A 17,495-nucleotide genomic window follows, 5' to 3' on the forward strand; every position below is an offset into this window, starting at 1 on the left:
AGGCAGAGGGATGGTCAACACCCTACAAGGCTGAGAGTGCAGACGGAAGAAAGTTGGTGTTGAGAAATCAGAACGTTTTGATAGGGTTAATTTTTGTCGCATGTACGGAGGTACAGTGAGAAGCTTCTCTTGCACACTGTTCATACAGATCAGATCATTACAACAGAGCATTGAGGCAGAACATGGTAAAACAGTAAACAAAATTTGAATTGGTTTATTTTTGTCACGTACCCAGATCGGGAAAAACTTCAGACCATTACACAGTGCGATGATGTTCAAAGTTCAAAATAAATTTATTATCAAAGTACATGTATACAAAAGGTAGTGGATTCAGCCCAGTACGTCACAGGTAAAGCCCTCCCAACCATTGAGCACATCTACATGAAACACTGTCATAGGAAAGCAGCATCCATCACCAGGGATCCTCACCACCCAGGCCTTGCTCTTTCTCATTACTGCCTTCAGGTAGAAGGTACAGGTGCCTGAGGACTCACAGCACCAGTTTCAGGAACAGTTACCACCCCTCAACCATCAGGCTCTTGAACAAAGGGGATAACTTCACTCATTGAAGAAGTTCATTGAGAAGTTCCCACTGCCAATGATCTCATTTTAGGGACTTTTTATCTCATGTTATTTATTGCTATTTACTTATAATTGCATTTGCACAGTTTGTTGTCTTCTGCACTCTGGTTGATCTTTCATTGATCTGTTATAATTACTGTTCTAAAGATTTGTTGAGTATGCCCACAGGAAAATGAACCTCTGGGCTGTAGGTGGTGACATGTACGTACTTCAATAGTAAAGTTTACTTTGAACTTTGAACTTCTGAGCTTTGTCACCATATACCATCCTGAGATTCATTTTCTTGTGGGCATTCATGGTAAATACTAAGAAACATGATAAATAATGGAGGACAACACACAAAGATGGACAAACAACCAATGTGCAAATGACAACACATAGTGCAAACACAAAAAAGAAAAAACAAAATAATAATAATGAATAAATACTGAGAACAGGAGTTGTAGAGTCCTTGGAAGTGAGTCCATAGTTTGTGGAATCAGTTCAGAATTGAAATTAAGTGAAGTTATCCCATTTGGTTCAGGAGTCTGATGGTTGAGGGGTAGTAACTGTTCCTGAACCTGGTGGTGTGGGTCCTGAGGCTCCTGTACCTCCTTCCTGATGGCAGCAGCGAGAAGAGAGCGTGGCCTGGGTGGAGGGTGTCCCCGATGATGGATGCTGCTGTCCTGGGACAACGCTCTGTGAAGATGTGCTCAGTGGTGGGGAGGACTTGGCTTGTGATGGACTGGGCTGTAGCCACCACTTTTGAGGTAGAACAAGGACATCGATAACAATGCAGAATAAAATATAATAGTAAGGGAGAAAGTGCAGTTCAGGTAGACAATAAGGTGCAAGACTGTAACGAGGGAGACTGTGAGGTCAAGAGTCCATTAGGGAGTCATTCAAGTCTCTTAACTGTGGGGTAGAAGCTGTTTTTGAGCCTGGTGGGATGTGCTTTCAGGCTTTTGTATCTTCTGCCTGATGGGAGGGGGAGAAGAGAGAATGTCTGGGTGGGTGGGGGCTGCTTTACTGAGGCAGCGAGAAGGGGAGGGGAGGCTAGTTTTCTGTAATGTGCTAAACTGTCTGCTAGGGGTCAGCATGGTCCCAATGGCCTGAATGGCCTCCTGCAGAGGGGTGGGATTGGTGTGATGTTAATGGCTATGTGTATTCACCACCCCCCTTATTCCTGCAGCTGTTGACACTGTCTCTGCTGAGGCAGATGGGATCTGTGGTGCCTGGGCTCGGTGCCAACACTCTGTACAACACCCAGGCTGGTGAGCTGGCACAGGCCCTGCGGGGAGTCCTGACCGAGCATGGAGATCAGCTCTCCATCGCTCAGCGGCTGGCTATCGTCTCCCAGGTAACCGGCACTTCAGGGTGGGGGTGGTTCAGGAGAGGGGGAGGGGTCATGAAGGGAATGGAATGAGGGGGAGAATGGGGAGGGAGCAGGAGGTGGGGATGGTATGTGGTGTTGGAACAGGATGGGGAGAGAATTGGGGAGGTGGGATTCTTCTGGTCTGAGCCTCCTCCACTCCCCAACACCCTCTCCACAACCATTCTATCCTGGCCTTTCAACATTCAGTACATCTCAATGAAATCTCCCCCCGCCATTCTTCTAAATTCCCATGAATACAGGCCCAGAGCCATCAAACACTTCTCATTCATTAACTGTTTCATTCTCGTGAACCTCCTCTGGACCCTCTCCAATACCAGCACATCCTTGGCTTGATAAGGGGCCCAAGTACTCCAAGAGTGCAGTCTGACCGATTCTTTATAAACCCTCAGCGCTGCACCCATGCTGACACTGCATTTGCCTTCCTTACCAGTTGCAAGTTAACGTTTAGGTCCTAGTGAGGGGAGGGAGATGCTGGATCGGTTTCCCAAGCAGACTGCCAAAGCCTCAGGGCCGGAACATTTCCAGCAAGAACCACATCGCATCGGATTTCCAATGCGCGGTTCACTGGCCGTGCCACACGCTGTGGATGGCTGCAGAGTCAGAATTAGAACCAGGTTCATTATCACTGACATCTTGTGAAATCTGTGGTTTGCGGCGGTAGTACACTGCAGTACATAAAAACCTATCAGTTATATAGGAAATATAAAAAATAATAGTACAGATAGAGCAAAAAGTTAGGGTTCACAGACCGTTCAGAAATCTTATGGCAGGGGGAAGAGGCTGTTCCTAAATCGTTGAGTGTGTGTCTTCAGACTCCTGTGCCCCTCCCTGATGGTGGCAGTGAGAAGAGAGGGCACGTCCTGGGTGCTGAAGGTCCATAACAATGGCTGTTGGCTTCTTGGGGTTTCGCCATTTGAAGATGTTCTCGATGGTGGGGAGGCCAGTGCTCACAATGGAGCTGGCAGAGGTTACAACCCTCTGCAGCTCTTTCCGATCCTGTGCATTGGAGCCTTCTAGAACAGGGGACATTTAGGGGGAGTAGATTTAGGACGGAGATGAGGAGGAACTGCTTTTCCCAGAGAGTGGTAGATCTGTGGAATTCTCTGCCCAATGAAGCAGAGGAGGCTAGCTCAGTAAATATATTTAAAACAAAGTTGGATAAATTTTAGCATAGTAGAGGAATTAAGGGTTATGGGGGAAAGGCAGGTAGATGGAGATGGTCATGTAACACTTGCCGAACAGGCTGGTAAATGTCTAGGGGGAAAAAAGTCTAGCCACTCACCAACCCCGCCTCCCGTATACGCAGGTGTTGTGGGAATCAAGTTAATGCCGCGTCACGCACACAATATCAAACTCACACCGGATACCGTTATGGAATATACTTTAGAGATTTTACTAAAACTAAATGAGTACTACCAATACAGTATATATGAAGGAAAAAGAAAATAAAGTACAAGGCGCCAAACTTTTCAGAGTTCATTCAGTTTAGTGCACATCGTTGGAGCTCAACCATCGAACCATTTGACCCTTCGTCGCTTTCCTCCGACCTCCACGTCCTTGCACCTGGGACCACCCGGGTAGTTGACCGAGCAGTGCAGCACATGTCCACCTTCCTCGGCATCTTCTTGACTCCTCAAAAAGACTGCGAAAACCCCAGCTCCCAGACCCACAAGACAAAATAACATCCCCCCCATTGGTTAACAAATGAATACAATCCCCGTTATCAGCAATTCTAAAGCTAAACAACTGTGAGAGAAAGCACTTCTCATAACAAAGAAGCCTTCCTACTCTTAACAAAACAAAGAAGCCATTTTGATTAACATACTCAGTACATTGTACTGTCAGATCAGCCGTGATCTTATTGAATGGCAGAGCAGGCTTGATGGGCTGGATGGCCGACCCCTGCTCCTATTTCTTTTTTTTGGTGAGCAAATGTACATTTTATTTGAATCAAGTGTTTTAGTACAAGGCTAAAATAAACAAATAGTTCCATTATACCTCATGAAAAATGTTAAAGGCTAAGCACTGACACAGATCACTGAAAATTGATGGTTCAGGCTCCAACCTGGGCAAAAGCCTCACTTGGAAACTTGGAAATGTACGATCACACAAATCAACTTGAGATTTGGATTTTGCCACCTTCATAGCAACGTACCAATGGAAAAAAGACTGAGCAGCCACCATAGGAATGTTCTCATCACATTGTTCCACAGTCAAGAATGCAAACAGTAACACCTGTCTCTCCACACTGTGATCCCTTTGATTCTGTTTGTTGTATGACATCATAGCCTTCTACTACACGGCCAAACACAACATGCTTTCCATTCAACCAATTAGTTTTATCAGTACAGATAAAAAATTGTGATCCGTTAGTATTGGGCCCAGCGTTTGCCATCGATAGTGTTCCCGGTCCTTCATGTTTGAGTATGAAGTTCTCATCTGGAAATTTGTTCCCATAGATGGATTTGCCTCCTGTGCCATTGCCTTTTGTGAAATCTCCACCTTGGCACAGAAAGCCAGGAATTATTCTGTGAAAAATCGATCCCTTAAACCCGTCACCCTCTGGCTTGGTACAAAGCACACGGAAGTTCTCTGCAGTTTTTGGAACAACATCGCTCCTTAGCTCGAATACAATGTAGCCTCCTGGCTGCTTATCAAAACCAATGTTGAAGAAGACACGAGGGTTGCCCATTCTTTTCTCTCGCCACTTACTGCTGACCTCAACTGAGCACACTGCTAGGAGTGCTAATTCCCCCTGCTCCTATTTCTGATGTTCTTAACTGACATGTGGCTGTTGTGTTTTTACTGTTTATTGTTATGTTTATTATTTAGTGTTGTGTTTGTTATGTTTGCACTACTCCTGGGAAATGCTGTCTCATTCTGCCCTGCAGAGCTGATGTACGGTTAGAATGACAATAAAGTTTTTGAATTTGAATCTTTATGAGCCTCCATACCAGACGGTGATGCGACCGGTCAGAATGCTCTACATCGGTAGAAATTGGTGGACACACGGAATATTCTCAAACACCTGATGAAATACAGCTACCAAAGTGTACCACAATCTCATCACCATGAGCAATGACAATGAATTTCTACTCTGTTCTTCATCGGTATGTTGGTACCAGCGTAGATCTTCAGAGATGTTGACCTCCAGCAACTTGAAGCTGCTCACCCTTCCCACTGCTGATCACTTGATGACTGGTGTGTGTTCTTCCTGGCTTCTCCTTCCTGGGAATGGGACCCACCTTCTCCAGAAATGCTCCAGTGCCAGGCAGGGATGTAGAGGTGTTTGTCCCACACTTCTAAGAGTCGTTCCCAGGGACACACACTAGATCATCAGCCCCGTGAATGATTCCTCCAGGTCTGAAACTTTATTTGTCACATTGAAGCATACAGAGACATGTGTCATTTGCATCGATGACCAGCACAGTCTGAGGATGTGCCGGGAGCAGCCCACGATAGTCATCACACTTCCAGCACCAACACAGCAAGCTCACAACTCACAATCCTTAACCTGGACTGTGGGAGAAAACTGGAGCACCCGGGGAAACATACGTTGTCACGGGGAGCCCAGACTGCATTGGGGAGCCTGGATCAACAGGTCAGACTGAATCACAGTGTCTGGATCAGCAGGTGAGACCGAATCACAGTGTCTGGATCAGCAGGTGGGACCGAATCACGGTGTCTGGATCAGCAGGTGGGACCGAATCACGGTGTCTGGATCAGCAGGTGGGACCGAATCACGGTGTCTGGATCAGCAGGTGGGACCGAATCACGGAGTCTGGATTAGCAGGTGTGACCGAATCACGGTGTCTGGATCAGCAGGTCGGACCGAATCACGGTGTCTGGATCAGCAGGTGTGACCGAATCAGGGTGTCTGGATCAGCAGGTGAGACTGAATCACGGTGCCTGGATCAGCAGGTGTGACCGAATCACGGAGTCTGGATCAGCAGGTGGGACCGAATCACGGTGTCTGGATCAGCAGGTCGGACCGAATCACGGTGTCTGGATCAGCAGGTGTGACCGAATCACGGTGTCTGGATCAGCAGGTCGGACCGAATCACGGTGTCTGGATCAGCAGGTGAGACCGAATCACGGTGTCTGGATCAGCAGGTCGGACCGAATCACGGAGTCTGGATTAGCAGGTCGGACCGAATCACGGAGTCTGGATCAGCAGGTCGGACCGAATCACGGAGTCTGGATCAGCAGGTCGGACCGAATCACGGAGTCTGGATTAGCAGGTCGGACTGAATCACGGAGTCTGGATCAGCAGGTCGGACCGAATCACGGAGTCTGGATCAGCATGTGAGACCGAATCACGGAGTCTGGATCAGCAGGTGAGACCGAATCACGGAGTCTGGATCAGCAGGTGAGACCGAATCACGGAGTCTGGATCAGCAGGTGAGACTGAATCACGGAGTCTGGATCAGCAGGTCGGACCGAATCATGGTGTCTGGATCAGCAGGTCGGACAGAATCACGGTGTCTGGATCAGCAGGTCGGACAGAATCACGGTGTCTGGATTAGCAGGTCCGACCGAATCACGGTGTCTGGATCAGCAGGTCGGACAGAATCACGGTGTCTGGATTAGCAGGTCCGACCGAATCACGGTGTCTGGATCAGCAGGTCCGACCGAATCACGGTGTCTGGATCAGCAGGTGGGACCGAATCACGGTGTCTGGATTAGCAGGTCCGACCGAATCACGGTGTCTGGATTAGCAGGTCGGACCGAATCACGGTGTCTGGATCAGCAGGTGGGACCGAATCACGGTGTCTGGATTAGCAGGTCCGACCGAATCACGGTGTCTGGATCAGCAGGTCGGACCGAATCACGGTGTCTGGATCAGCAGGTGGGACCGAATCACGGTGTCTGGATCAGCAGGTCCGACCGAATCACGGTGTCTGGATCAGCAGGTCGGACCGAATCACGGTGTCTGGATTAGCAGGTCCGACCGAATCACGGTGTCTGGATCAGCAGGTCCGACAGAATCACGGTGTCTGGATTAGCAGGTCCGACCGAATCACGGTGTCTGGATCAGCAGGTGAGACCGAATCACGGAGTCTGGATCAGCAGGTCGGACTGAATCACGGTGTCTGGATCAGCAGGTCGGACTGAATCACGGTGTCTGGATCAGCAGGTGAGACTGAATCACGGTGTCTGGATCAGCAGGTCGGACTGAATCACGGTGTCTGGATCAGCAGGTGAGACTGAATCACGGTGTCTGGATCAGCAGGTCGGACAGAATCACGGTGTCTGGATCAGCAGGTGAGACTGAATCACGGTGTCTGGATCAGCAGGTGGGACCGAATCACGGTGTCTGGATCAGCAGGTCCGACCGAATCACGGTGTCTGGATCAGCAGGTCGGACAGAATCACGGTGTCTGGATCAGCAGGTCGGACAGAATCACGGTGTCTGGATTAGCAGGTCGGACCGAATCACGGTGTCTGGATTAGCAGGTCGGACCGAATCACGGTGTCTGGATCAGCAGGTGGGACCGAATCACAGTGTCTGGATTAGCAGGTGGGACAGAATCACGGTGTCTGGATCAGCAGGTTGGACCGAATCACGGTGTCTGGATCAGCAGGTCGGACCGAATCACGGTGTCTGGATCAGCAGGTCGGACCGAATCACGGAGTCTGGATTAGCAGGTCGGACCGAATCACGGTGTCTGGATCAGCAGGTGGGACTGAATCACGGTGTCTGGATTAGCAGGTCGGACCGAATCACGGAGTCTGGATCAGCAGGTCGGACCGAATCACGGAGTCTGGATCAGCAGGTCGGACCGAATCACGGAGTCTGGATCAGCAGGTCGGACTGAATCACGGAGTCTGGATCAGCAGGTCGGACCGAATCACGGAGTCTGGATCAGCATGTGAGACCGAATCACGGAGTCTGGATCAGCAGGTGAGACCGAATCACGGAGTCTGGATCAGCAGGTGAGACTGAATCACGGAGTCTGGATCAGCAGGTCGGACCGAATCACGGTGTCTGGATCAGCAGGTCGGACAGAATCACGGTGTCTGGATCAGCATGTGAGACCGAATCACGGAGTCTGGATCAGCAGGTGAGACCGAATCACGGAGTCTGGATCAGCAGGTGAGACTGAATCACGGAGTCTGGATCAGCAGGTCGGACCGAATCACGGTGTCTGGATCAGCAGGTCGGACCGAATCACGGTGTCTGGATCAGCAGGTCGGACAGAATCACGGTGTCTGGATCAGCAGGTCGGACAGAATCACGGTGTCTGGATTAGCAGGTCCGACCGAATCACGGTGTCTGGATCAGCAGGTCGGACAGAATCACGGTGTCTGGATTAGCAGGTCCGACCGAATCACGGTGTCTGGATCAGCAGGTCCGATCGAATCACGGTGTCTGGATCAGCAGGTGGGACCGAATCACGGTGTCTGGATTAGCAGGTCCGACCGAATCACGGTGTCTGGATTAGCAGGTCGGACCGAATCACGGTGTCTGGATCAGCAGGTGGGACCGAATCACGGTGTCTGGATTAGCAGCTGGGACCGAATCACGGTGTCTGGATCAGCAGGTGGGACCGAATCACAGTGTCTGGATCAGCAGGTCGGACCGAATCACGCTGTCTGGATCAGCAGGTGTGACCGAATCACGGTGTCTGGATCAGCAGGTGGGACCGAATCACGGTGTCTGGATCAGCAGGTGGGACCGAATCACGCTGTCTGGATCAGCAGGTGGGACCGAATCACAGTGTCTGGATCAGCAGGTGGGACCGAATCACGGTGTCTGGATCAGCAGGTGGGACCGAATCACGGTGTCTGGATCAGCAGGTGGGACCGAATCACGGTGTCTGGATCAGCAGGTGGGACCGAATCACGGTGTCTGGATCAGCAGGTGGGACCGAATCACGGTGTCTGGATCAGCAGGTCGGACCGAATCACGGTGTCTGGATCAGCAGGTGGGACCGAATCATGCTGTCTGGATCAGCAGGTGGGACCGAATCACAGTGTCTGGATCAGCAGGTGGGACCGAATCACGGTGTCTGGATCAGCAGGTGGGACCGAATCACGGTGTCTGGATCAGCAGGTGGGACCGAATCACGGTGTCTGGATCAGCAGGTGGGACCGAATCACGGTGTCTGGATCAGCAGGTGAGACCGAATCACGGTGTCTGGATCAGCAGGTCGGACCGAATCACGGTGTCTGGATCAGCAGGTGGGACCGAATCACGGTGTCTGGATCAGCAGGTGAGACCGAATCACGGTGTCTGGATCAGCAGGTGAGACCGAATCACGGTGTCTGGATCAGCAGGTGGGACCGAATCACGGTGTCTGGATCAGCAGGTGAGACCGAATCACGGTGTCTGGATCAGCAGGTGAGACCGAATCACGGTGTCTGGATCAGCAGGTGGGACCGAATCACGGTGTCTGTATCAGCAGGTGGGACCGAATCACGGTGTCTGGATCAGCAGGTCGGACCGAATCACGGTGTCTGGATCAGCAGGTCCGACTGAATCACGGTGTCTGGATCAGCAGGTGGGACCGAATCACGGTGTCTGGATCAGCAGGTCGGACCGAATCACGGTGTCTGGATCAGCAGGTGGGACCGAATCACGGTGTCTGGATCAGCAGGTCGGACCGAATCACGGTGTCTGGATCAGCAGGTCGGACCGAATCACAGTGTCTGGATCAGCAGGTGAGACCGAATCACAGAGTCTGGATCAGCAGGTGAGACCGAATCACGGTGTCTGGATCAGCAGGTCGGACCGAATCACGGTGTCTGGATCAGCAGGTCGGACCGAATCACAGTGTCTGGATCAGCAGGTCCGACCGAATCACGGAGTCTGGATCAGCATGTGAGACCGAATCACGGAGTCTGGATCAGCAGGTCGGACCGAAACACGGAGTCTGGATCAGCAGGTGAGACCGAATCACGGAGTCTGGATCAGCAGGTCGGACCGAATCACGGAGTCTGGATCAGCAGGTGAGACCGAATCACGGTGTCTGGATCAGCAGGTGAGACCGAATCACGGTGTCTGGATTAGCAGGTCGGACCGAATCAGGGTGTCTGGATTAGCAGGTCCGACCGAATCACGGTGTCTGGATTAGCAGGTCGGACCGAATCACGGTGTCTGGATCAGCAGGTCCGACCGAATCACGGAGTCTGGATCAGCATGTGAGACCGAATCACGGAGTCTGGATCAGCAGGTCGGACCGAAACACGGAGTCTGGATCAGCAGGTGAGACCGAATCACGGTGTCTGGATCAGCAGGTGAGACCGAATCACGGTGTCTGGATTAGCAGGTCGGACCGAATCAGGGTGTCTGGATTAGCAGGTCCGACCGAATCACGGTGTCTGGATTAGCAGGTCGGACCGAATCACAGTGTCTGGATCAGCAGGTCCGACCGAATCACGGAGTCTGGATCAGCATGTGAGACCGAATCACGGAGTCTGGATCAGCAGGTCGGACCGAAACACGGAGTCTGGATCAGCAGGTGAGACCGAATCACGGAGTCTGGATCAGCAGGTCGGACCGAATCACGGAGTCTGGATCAGCAGGTGAGACCGAATCACGGTGTCTGGATCAGCAGGTGAGACCGAATCACGGTGTCTGGATTAGCAGGTCGGACCGAATCAGGGTGTCTGGATTAGCAGGTCCGACCGAATCACGGTGTCTGGATTAGCAGGTCGGACCGAATCACGGTGTCTGGATTAGCAGGTCGGACCGAATCACGGTGTCTGGATCAGCAGGTCGGACCGAATCACGGTGTCTGGATCAGCAGGTGGGACCGAATCACGGTGTCTGGATCAGCAGGTGGGACCGAATCACGGTGTCTGGATCAGCAGGTGGGACCGAATCACTCACGGTGTCTGGATCAGCAGGTCCGACTGAATCACGGTGTCTGGATCAGCAGGTGGGACCGAATCACGGTGTCTGGATCAGCAGGTGGGACCGAATCACGGTGTCTGGATCAGCAGGTGGGACCGAATCACGGTGTCTGGATCAGCAGGTGGGACCGAATCACGGTGTCTGGATCAGCAGGTCGAACCGAATCACGGTGTCTGGATCAGCAGGTCGAACCGAATCACAGTGTCTGGATCAGCAGGTGAGACCGAATCACAGAGTCTGGATCAGCAGGTGAGACCGAATCACGGTGTCTGGATCAGCAGGTCCGACCGAATCACGGAGTCTGGATCAGCATGTGAGACCGAATCACGGAGTCTGGATCATCAGGTGAGACCGAATCACGGTGTCTGGATCAGCAGGTGAGACCGAATCACGGTGTCTGGATTAGCAGGTCCGACCGAATCACGGTGTCTGGATCAGCAGGTCCGACCGAATCACGGAGTCTGGATCAGCAGCTGGGACCGAATCACGGTGTCTGGATCAGCAGGTGGGACCGAATCACGATGTCTGGATCAGCAGGTCGGACCGAATCACGGAGTCTGGATCAGCAGGTCGGACCGAATCACGGTGTCTGGATTAGCAGGTCCGACCGAATCACGGAGTCTGGATCAGCAGGTGAGACCGAATCAGGGTGTCTGGATTAGCAGGTCGGACCGAATCACGGTGTCTGGATCAGCAGGTCGGACCGAATCACGGTGTCTGGATCAGCAGGTCGGACCGAATCACAGTGTCTGGATCAGCAGGTGAGACCGAATCACAGAGTCTGGATCAGCAGGTGAGACCGAATCACGGTGTCTGGATCAGCAGGTCGGACCGAATCACGGTGTCTGGATCAGCAGGTCGGACCGAATCACAGTGTCTGGATCAGCAGGTCCGACCGAATCACGGAGTCTGGATCAGCATGTGAGACCGAATCACGGAGTCTGGATCAGCAGGTCGGACCGAAACACGGAGTCTGGATCAGCAGGTGAGACCGAATCACGGAGTCTGGATCAGCAGGTCGGACCGAATCACGGAGTCTGGATCAGCAGGTGAGACCGAATCACGGTGTCTGGATCAGCAGGTGAGACCGAATCACGGTGTCTGGATTAGCAGGTCGGACCGAATCAGGGTGTCTGGATTAGCAGGTCCGACCGAATCACGGTGTCTGGATTAGCAGGTCGGACCGAATCACGGTGTCTGGATTAGCAGGTCGGACCGAATCACGGTGTCTGGATCAGCAGGTCGGACCGAATCACGGTGTCTGGATCAGCAGGTGGGACCGAATCACGGTGTCTGGATCAGCAGGTGGGACCGAATCACGGTGTCTGGATCAGCAGGTGGGACCGAATCACTCACGGTGTCTGGATCAGCAGGTCCGACTGAATCACGGTGTCTGGATCAGCAGGTGGGACCGAATCACGGTGTCTGGATCAGCAGGTGGGACCGAATCACGGTGTCTGGATCAGCAGGTGGGACCGAATCACGGTGTCTGGATCAGCAGGTGGGACCGAATCACGGTGTCTGGATCAGCAGGTCGAACCGAATCACGGTGTCTGGATCAGCAGGTCGAACCGAATCACAGTGTCTGGATCAGCAGGTGAGACCGAATCACAGAGTCTGGATCAGCAGGTGAGACCGAATCACGGTGTCTGGATCAGCAGGTCCGACCGAATCACGGAGTCTGGATCAGCATGTGAGACCGAATCACGGAGTCTGGATCATCAGGTGAGACCGAATCACGGTGTCTGGATCAGCAGGTGAGACCGAATCACGGTGTCTGGATTAGCAGGTCCGACCGAATCACGGTGTCTGGATCAGCAGGTCCGACCGAATCACGGAGTCTGGATCAGCAGCTGGGACCGAATCACGGTGTCTGGATCAGCAGGTGGGACCGAATCACGATGTCTGGATCAGCAGGTCGGACCGAATCACGGAGTCTGGATCAGCAGGTCGGACCGAATCACGGTGTCTGGATTAGCAGGTCCGACCGAATCACGGAGTCTGGATCAGCAGGTGAGACCGAATCAGGGTGTCTGGATTAGCAGGTCGGACCGAATCACGGTGTCTGGATCAGCAGGTCGGACCGAATCACGGAGTCTGGATCAGCAGGTCGGACCGAATCACGGTGTCTGGATTAGCAGGTCCGACCGAATCACGGAGTCTGGATCAGCAGGTGAGACCGAATCAGGGTGTCTGGATTAGCAGGTCGGACCGAATCAGGGTGTCTGGATTAGCAGGTCCGACCGAATCACGGTGTCTGGATTAGCAGGTCGGACCGAATCACGGTGTCTGGATTAGCAGGTCCGACCGAATCACGGTGTCTGGATTAGCAGGTCCAACCGAATCACGGTGTCTGGATTAGCAGGTCGGACAGAATCACGGTGTCTGGATCAGCAGGTTGGACCGAATCACGGTGTCTGGATCAGCAGGTTGGACCGAATCACGGTGTCTGGATTAGCAGGTCGGACCGAATCACGGTGTCTGGATTAGCAGGTCTGACCGAATCACGGTGTCTGGATCAGCAGGTCCGACTGAATCACGGTGTCTGGATCAGCAGGTGGGACCGAATCACGGTGTCTGGATCAGCAGGTCGGACCGAATCACGGTGTCTGGATCAGCAGGTGGGACCGAATCACGGTGTCTGGATCAGCAGGTCGGACCGAATCACGGTGTCTGGATCAGCAGGTCGGACCGAATCACAGTGTCTGGATCAGCAGGTGAGACCGAATCACAGAGTCTGGATCAGCAGGTGAGACCGAATCACGGTGTCTGGATCAGCAGGTCGGACCGAATCACGGTGTCTGGATCAGCAGGTCGGACCGAATCACAGTGTCTGGATCAGCAGGTCCGACCGAATCACGGAGTCTGGATCAGCATGTGAGACCGAATCACGGAGTCTGGATCAGCAGGTCGGACCGAAACACGGAGTCTGGATCAGCAGGTGAGACCGAATCACGGAGTCTGGATCAGCAGGTCGGACCGAATCACGGAGTCTGGATCAGCAGGTGAGACCGAATCACGGTGTCTGGATCAGCAGGTGAGACCGAATCACGGTGTCTGGATTAGCAGGTCGGACCGAATCAGGGTGTCTGGATTAGCAGGTCCGACCGAATCACGGTGTCTGGATTAGCAGGTCGGACCGAATCACGGTGTCTGGATTAGCAGGTCGGACCGAATCACGGTGTCTGGATCAGCAGGTCGGACCGAATCACGGTGTCTGGATCAGCAGGTGGGACCGAATCACGGTGTCTGGATCAGCAGGTGGGACCGAATCACGGTGTCTGGATCAGCAGGTGGGACCGAATCACTCACAGTGTCTGGATCAGCAGGTCCGACTGAATCACGGTGTCTGGATCAGCAGGTGGGACCGAATCACGGTGTCTGGATCAGCAGGTGGGACCGAATCACGGTGTCTGGATCAGCAGGTGGGACCGAATCACGGTGTCTGGATCAGCAGGTGGGACCGAATCACGGTGTCTGGATCAGCAGGTCGAACCGAATCACGGTGTCTGGATCAGCAGGTCGAACCGAATCACAGTGTCTGGATCAGCAGGTGAGACCGAATCACAGAGTCTGGATCAGCAGGTGAGACCGAATCACGGTGTCTGGATCAGCAGGTCCGACCGAATCACGGAGTCTGGATCAGCATGTGAGACCGAATCACGGAGTCTGGATCATCAGGTGAGACCGAATCACGGTGTCTGGATCAGCAGGTGAGACCGAATCACGGTGTCTGGATTAGCAGGTCCGACCGAATCACGGTGTCTGGATCAGCAGGTCCGACCGAATCACGGAGTCTGGATCAGCAGCTGGGACCGAATCACGGTGTCTGGATCAGCAGGTGGGACCGAATCACGATGTCTGGATCAGCAGGTCGGACCGAATCACGGAGTCTGGATCAGCAGGTCGGACCGAATCACGGTGTCTGGATTAGCAGGTCCGACCGAATCACGGAGTCTGGATCAGCAGGTGAGACCGAATCAGGGTGTCTGGATTAGCAGGTCGGACCGAATCACGGTGTCTGGATCAGCAGGTCGGACCGAATCACGGAGTCTGGATCAGCAGGTCGGACCGAATCACGGTGTCTGGATTAGCAGGTCCGACCGAATCACGGAGTCTGGATCAGCAGGTGAGACCGAATCAGGGTGTCTGGATTAGCAGGTCGGACCGAATCAGGGTGTCTGGATTAGCAGGTCCGACCGAATCACGGTGTCTGGATTAGCAGGTCGGACCGAATCACGGTGTCTGGATTAGCAGGTCCGACCGAATCACGGTGTCTGGATTAGCAGGTCCAACCGAATCACGGTGTCTGGATTAGCAGGTCGGACAGAATCATGGTGTCTGGATCAGCAGGTTGGACCGAATCACGGTGTCTGGATCAGCAGGTTGGACCGAATCACGGTGTCTGGATCAGCAGGTCGGACCGAATCACGGTGTCTGGATTAGCAGGTCCGACCGAATCACGGAGTCTGGATCAGCAGGTGAGACCGAATCAGGGTGTCTGGATTAGCAGGTCGGACCGAATCACGGTGTCTGGATCAGCAGGTCGGACCGAATCACGGTGTCTGGATCAGCAGGTCGGACCGAATCACAGTGTCTGGATCAGCAGGTGAGACCGAATCACAGAGTCTGGATCAGCAGGTGAGACCGAATCACGGTGTCTGGATCAGCAGGTGAGACCGAATCACGGTGTCTGGATTAGCAGGTCCGACCGAATCACGGTGTCTGGATCAGCAGGTCCGACCGAATCACGGAGTCTGGATCAGCAGCTGGGACCGAATCACGGTGTCTGGATCAGCAGGTGGGACCGAATCACGATGTCTGGATCAGCAGGTCGGACCGAATCACGGAGTCTGGATCAGCAGGTCGGACCGAATCACGGTGTCTGGATTAGCAGGTCCGACCGAATCACGGAGTCTGGATCAGCAGGTGAGACCGAATCAGGGTGTCTGGATTAGCAGGTCGGACCGAATCACGGTGTCTGGATCAGCAGGTCGGACCGAATCACGGAGTCTGGATCAGCAGGTCGGACCGAATCACGGTGTCTGGATTAGCAGGTCCGACCGAATCACGGAGTCTGGATCAGCAGGTGAGACCGAATCAGGGTGTCTGGATTAGCAGGTCGGACCGAATCAGGGTGTCTGGATTAGCAGGTCCGACCGAATCACGGTGTCTGGATTAGCAGGTCGGACCGAATCACGGTGTCTGGATTAGCAGGTCCGACCGAATCACGGTGTCTGGATTAGCAGGTCCAACCGAATCACGGTGTCTGGATTAGCAGGTCGGACAGAATCATGGTGTCTGGATCAGCAGGTTGGACCGAATCACGGTGTCTGGATCAGCAGGTTGGACCGAATCACGGTGTCTGGATTAGCAGGTCGGACCGAATCACGGTGTCTGGATTAGCAGGTCTGACCGAATCACGGTGTCTGGATCAGCAGGTTGGACCGAATCACGCTGTCTGGATCAGCAGGTGAGACCGAATCAGGGTGTCTGGATTAGCAGGTCCGACCGAATCACGGTGTCTGGATCAGCAGGTGAGACCGAATCACGGTGTCTGGATTAGCAGGTCGGACCGAACCACAGTGTCTGGATTAGCAGGTCCGACCGAATCACAGTGTCTGGATTAGCAGGTCGGACCGAATCACGGAGTCTGGATCGGCAGGTGGGACCGAATCACGGTGTCTAAATCAGCAGGTGGGACCGAATCACGGTGTCTGAATCAGCAGGTCAGACTGCATCGTGGAGGGAAATGGGGAGTCGACATTTCAGGTCAGGACTCCGGCTGAAGGGTCTCAACCTGAAACATGGACTCTCCAATTCCTTCCATAGCTGCTGTTCGCTCGATGCATTAAGTTCTGCCAGTGGTTTGTGTGATGCTCCAGGTCCCAGAGTCTGCAGTCGGTCTCTTGTGTCTCGGGATGAGCAGAGATGGTAATTGGAACCTGCAGTTTCTGAGGACGATTCGAATGGTAGAGTCATGAAACACTACAGCACAGAAGCATGTCCTTCGACCCATCAAATCCATGCTGACCTGATGTTCCTTGGCATCACACATACAACACTATAGCAATCAGGTTCAGAAAAAACTGAATTACAGTTAAATTAAATACATAGTGCAAAAATAGAAATAAAAAAGTGGTGAGGTAGTGTTCTTGGATTCATTGTCCATTCAGAAATCGGATGGCAGAGGGGAAGAAGCTGTTCCTGAATCATTGAGTGTGTGTCTTCAGGCTCCTGTACCTCCTCCCTGAACTCAGCAGGTCAGGCAGCATCTGTGGAAATGAATAGGTTATGGGCTGAGACTCTTCTCCAGGAAAGGAAAGAGGGAAGACACCAGAATGAAAAGGTAGGGTGAGGGGCAGGAGGATAGCAGGAAGGTGATAGGTTGCGGGTCTGGGTGAGCACACGGTCGATGAGTTGGAGGGCAGCAGAGATCACAGAGGGAGGGTCTCACTGATGAGAAAATTTAAACTTCTTCAGGGTAGCTTAAAGAGGCTGGCCTTCCTAGTGTAACGCAGACACTCTTCACTGTAGGTTTTGATGTATATGTGATAAATAAGCCTGTTTCTCAATCTGAATGAACAAATCATCTGCTAAAGGGCCTGTCCATATGAAAAACCTCAGTGGGTTTAAAGTCACCAGCCCCCCGTTAACAAGAGCTGCTGGAAACACAGT

General features: G+C 52.9%; 2 protein-coding genes across 2 annotated transcripts in view; one reads left to right on the plus strand and one right to left on the minus strand.

Annotated features, from left to right (window-relative positions):
• Positions 1-17,495, plus strand: part of LOC132399053 (otoancorin-like) — a 77,706-nt gene that overhangs the window by 15,731 nt on the left and 44,480 nt on the right. Inside the window, exon 8 of the mRNA XM_059978981.1 lies at positions 1,754-1,921. Within this exon, the coding sequence (XP_059834964.1) occupies positions 1,754-1,921 (168 nt within the window). The remainder of the gene's footprint in view (positions 1-1,753; positions 1,922-17,495) is intronic.
• Positions 3,336-5,639, minus strand: LOC132399054 (peptidyl-prolyl cis-trans isomerase-like). Its single transcript, XM_059978982.1, has one exon. It carries the CDS (start codon positions 4,647-4,649, stop codon positions 4,155-4,157), a length of 495 nt encoding a protein of 164 aa, XP_059834965.1. The 5' UTR covers positions 4,650-5,639; the 3' UTR covers positions 3,336-4,154.

Source organism: Hypanus sabinus, chromosome 9, assembly GCF_030144855.1.
Source record: "Hypanus sabinus isolate sHypSab1 chromosome 9, sHypSab1.hap1, whole genome shotgun sequence".
Lineage (NCBI taxonomy): Eukaryota > Metazoa > Chordata > Chondrichthyes > Myliobatiformes > Dasyatidae > Hypanus > Hypanus sabinus.

What these genes read in the sequence shown, in the direction of transcription:
- LOC132399054 (XM_059978982.1), bottom strand. Translation starts at nt 4,649, where the DNA reads ATGGGCAACCCTCGTGTCTTCTTCAACATTGGTTTTGATAAGCAGCCA.